This window comes from Monoraphidium neglectum (assembly GCF_000611645.1).
Source record: "Monoraphidium neglectum strain SAG 48.87 unplaced genomic scaffold scaffold05119, whole genome shotgun sequence".
In the NCBI taxonomy this organism is placed as follows: domain Eukaryota; kingdom Viridiplantae; phylum Chlorophyta; class Chlorophyceae; order Sphaeropleales; family Selenastraceae; genus Monoraphidium; species Monoraphidium neglectum.
Genome location: NW_014008511.1, coordinates 1 through 2,961, shown reverse-complemented (window position 1 = coordinate 2,961; position 2,961 = coordinate 1). Strand labels below are relative to the sequence as shown.

Here is a 2,961-nt window from a genome sequence, read left to right as displayed (position 1 = left end):
CTTCATAGGGGCGGCCTCCGGTACCACCCGTGAGCTCTATAAGGGGCAGGCTGCGGGTTGCACCGGAGGGAACGTCGATGAGGACGGGCGGGCCGGCCTCGAGGCAGGCGAGCGCGGTGTGGGGCTCTCGAGGGGAGAGGCAGGCCGACGCCACGGCGCCGCCGCCAAGGGACGTTTGAAAGAGCTGCGGCATAAGGAGGGCCCGGCGGCGCGAAGGGGCGAGCGTGAGGGGCGAGCAATCACAGGCATGGATAGCAGCATGGTCCGGCCAGTGCCGGGCGCCTCGCGCGTGGGCAGCCAGCTGATGCTTGCCCATGCATGGGCTGCGCAAGGTGGGCTGCCTTGTGCCTGCCCATGCCCTGAGTCAGGCGACCGCATGCACGCGCACCTTGGTGCCTGCCACGACGTCCCACAGCACCACCTTTCCCTCTGCATCGCCAGCCAACAGCCGCCGCCCGCTGCGCGACCACGCCACCGCAGTGACGCCAGCCCCGGAAGCTGCCGCCGCCGTGGCCGTTGCCCCCGCCGCCGCGCCGCCATCGGCGTCGCCGTGTTCCTTTTCGTAGGCGGCGGCGCCCGCCCATCCGAGCACTTTGGCGACCCCTCGGGTCTCAAAATCCCAGATCACCACGCGGCCATTCTCGGTCCCGGCTGCGGCGGGGAGCGGGGCGCGGCGCGCCAGCGTGGCGCAAACATGGAGGGGCTGCGCATGAGTGCATCACACCAACTTTGGGCTCTGCTGCCATGCCAACATTTCCTTAAAAGGGTGCACAGCTGCAGGCTGCATGGCCGGCAGGCAGAGGTGCCGGGGGTCTGCTGCAGGGGGGGAGCCCAACATCTACCTGCCAGCAGCGTGCCATGGCGGTTGAACGCCAGGCAGCACGCGGCGCCGTGCTGGGCCTGGTGCTCATCAAAGTAATCCTCTATCGCCTCTGGCAGCTCAAACGCCTGCTGATGGTGGAAGTGGTCTGCTCATGCAGGGGCAAGGAGGCGAGTTTTGGGGGTGCGGGGAGGGGAGGGGGTTGTGAGGGGGCACGGTGAAGGCAGAGGAGGGCAGTTGTGCTGGGTAGCGTGAGGGAGCCCAGTTGGAACTGCAGTGCCTCGTCGGGCACTGAAAAATGAGCGGCGGCCCGGCCGGCTGCGGCGCCAAAAAGCACGCATACCTTGCAGCCGCCGGTTCATCGTGGGCGACACCTCGCCTGACGCGGCCCCGCTGCAATGCTGCGCTGCGGCGCTCTGCGATCGTCGCCTCGACGCCGCAGGCTGTCCACTGGGCAGTTGAATGCAGCAATCAACTTAACTTGTACCGGGACGTGATGAGGCCTAGCGATGTGGCCAGGCGCGCCAGATCGTGATGCTTCAGCTTGATTGGCGCGGATTCGGCCCAGTTCGAACGCATGCCCTGCAAACACGAGACATACACAAGGTTTGAGATGGATCACAAGTACATTGTATCAAATGTGAATTCGCCGATTTGAAAGCATAGATCACCCCGCATGTGCAACTGAAGTGAACGGCTCTCGCTCTAAACAGCCCACAAATTTCAACAGTGACGCTCATTCAGCAGGTTTATCTCACAGCCCTTCTTTCCGTGAGAGTTGGCTTCCAGAGCGGGGGGTCCGTCCAGGTCGCGCCGCGCACTGCGGCGCGGCCAGCGATGCAGCAATATGCGCAGGCCGCCAAGGGCCTCATAGCCAACCTGTCCAAAGACATCAAGGAGCTCAACTTGCGGCTTCCAGACGTACTGACCGCCGCAGGCCAGCCCTCCTCGTCCGGCGCCCCGCTGCAGCGCACCGCCTCTGGCGCCTCTGGCGCCTCTGGCGCCAGCAGCAACCCCAGGCAGCCCGCCGCCCGCGGCGGCGCGGCGGCGACGGACGAGCGCGTCTCGCGGTTCAAGGCGGAGCTGCTGGCCAGCCGCATCGACCTGCCGCGGCTGCGGGCGCTGGCGTTTGGTGGCATCCCCGACCGAGACGGGCTCCGCGCCATCACTTGGAAGGTCCGCGCTCGCCCGCCCCCGCCGCCCCCTCCGCCATGCACGCGGCGGCAGCATGCGGACGCTCTCAACGCAACACGTGGCAGCAAGGGCTGCGCCTCTCACGCACCTGTGCAATGCTCCGAGTGTTCGTACCCCGCGGCCTCAGTGCCGCGTCGCAAGCGAGAGCGCGGCTCCCCGTGCGGGCGGCTTCCCCGCAGGTGCTGCTCGGCTACCTGCCGCCGGACCCCTCGGGCTGGGACGAGCTGCTGGCGCGCAAGCGGACGCAGTACCTGCTGTTCTGCGAGGTGCGTTTTGACATGGGCGCCGGCAGCGGTGGCGGTGGTGGCGGTGGTGGCGGTGGTGACAGTGGTTGTGGTGATGTTGGCAGTGGTTGGGGCGATGATGGCGGTGATGGCGGTGATATGATGGGGGGGGAGATGTGGCAGGGGTGGCCGTGGCGGTGCGATGGTGGTGTGGTTGTTGTGTAGAAAGGTGGTCACCACCGTCAGTGGTGACCACCACTGACGGTGGTGGTCGGGTATTGGATGCGGAGGGCAGGCGGCTGGGCAGAGGAGCGGTCTGCCAGCGGCATGATTGAGCGGCGCGGCAAGGGCAAGCAGGCGGACTCGGATGCGCACAGGCAGCCCGGCGTTTGCCGGCTTCATCACCTGCTGCGCGGGCCTGCGGCTCTCATGGGTGATCCTCGGAAACGGCACCGGTTTGCATGAAATGCGCGGTTCGTGTGCCTCCCAACAAACAGGAGTTGATAATCGACCCGAAGAAGAAAGCGGCCGAGATCGAGGCGGGCGGCGGCAACCCGCTCAACGTCCCCCTGCGGCGAGCGCATGGCAGCGGCGCCGGCGGCGCCAGCGGCGGCTCCGGCAGCAGCACAGGCGAAGGGCTGTCTGATCCGGCCAGCAGCGGCAGCGGCACCGGCGGTGGCGACGGCGTAGGGGCGGGGGCCGAGGGCTCGGTCGACCCGCTGT

At 67.5% G+C, this 2,961-nt stretch overlaps 2 protein-coding genes across 2 annotated transcripts in view; one reads left to right on the top strand and one right to left on the bottom strand.

The window, feature by feature from the left end:
• The window catches only part of MNEG_15199 (hypothetical protein), a gene marked incomplete at both ends in the record, with an annotated part of 1,800 nt that extends 618 nt beyond the window's left edge, over nucleotides 1-1,182 (bottom strand). Inside the window, 3 exons of the mRNA XM_014036331.1 lie at nucleotides 389-651; nucleotides 843-968; nucleotides 1,164-1,182. Coding sequence (XP_013891785.1) covers nucleotides 389-651; nucleotides 843-968; nucleotides 1,164-1,182 — 408 coding nt within the window. The remainder of the gene's footprint in view (nucleotides 1-388; nucleotides 652-842; nucleotides 969-1,163) is intronic.
• A 475-nt stretch (nucleotides 1,183-1,657) lies between these two features.
• Nucleotides 1,658-2,355, top strand: MNEG_15198 (hypothetical protein; the record flags this gene model as incomplete). The annotated part of the gene is made up of 2 exons (XM_014036330.1): nucleotides 1,658-1,996; nucleotides 2,194-2,355. Coding segments are annotated over 2 exons (501 nt in total), but the record flags the coding sequence as incomplete, so codon positions are not given.
• Nucleotides 2,356-2,961: the final 606 nt, after the last annotated feature.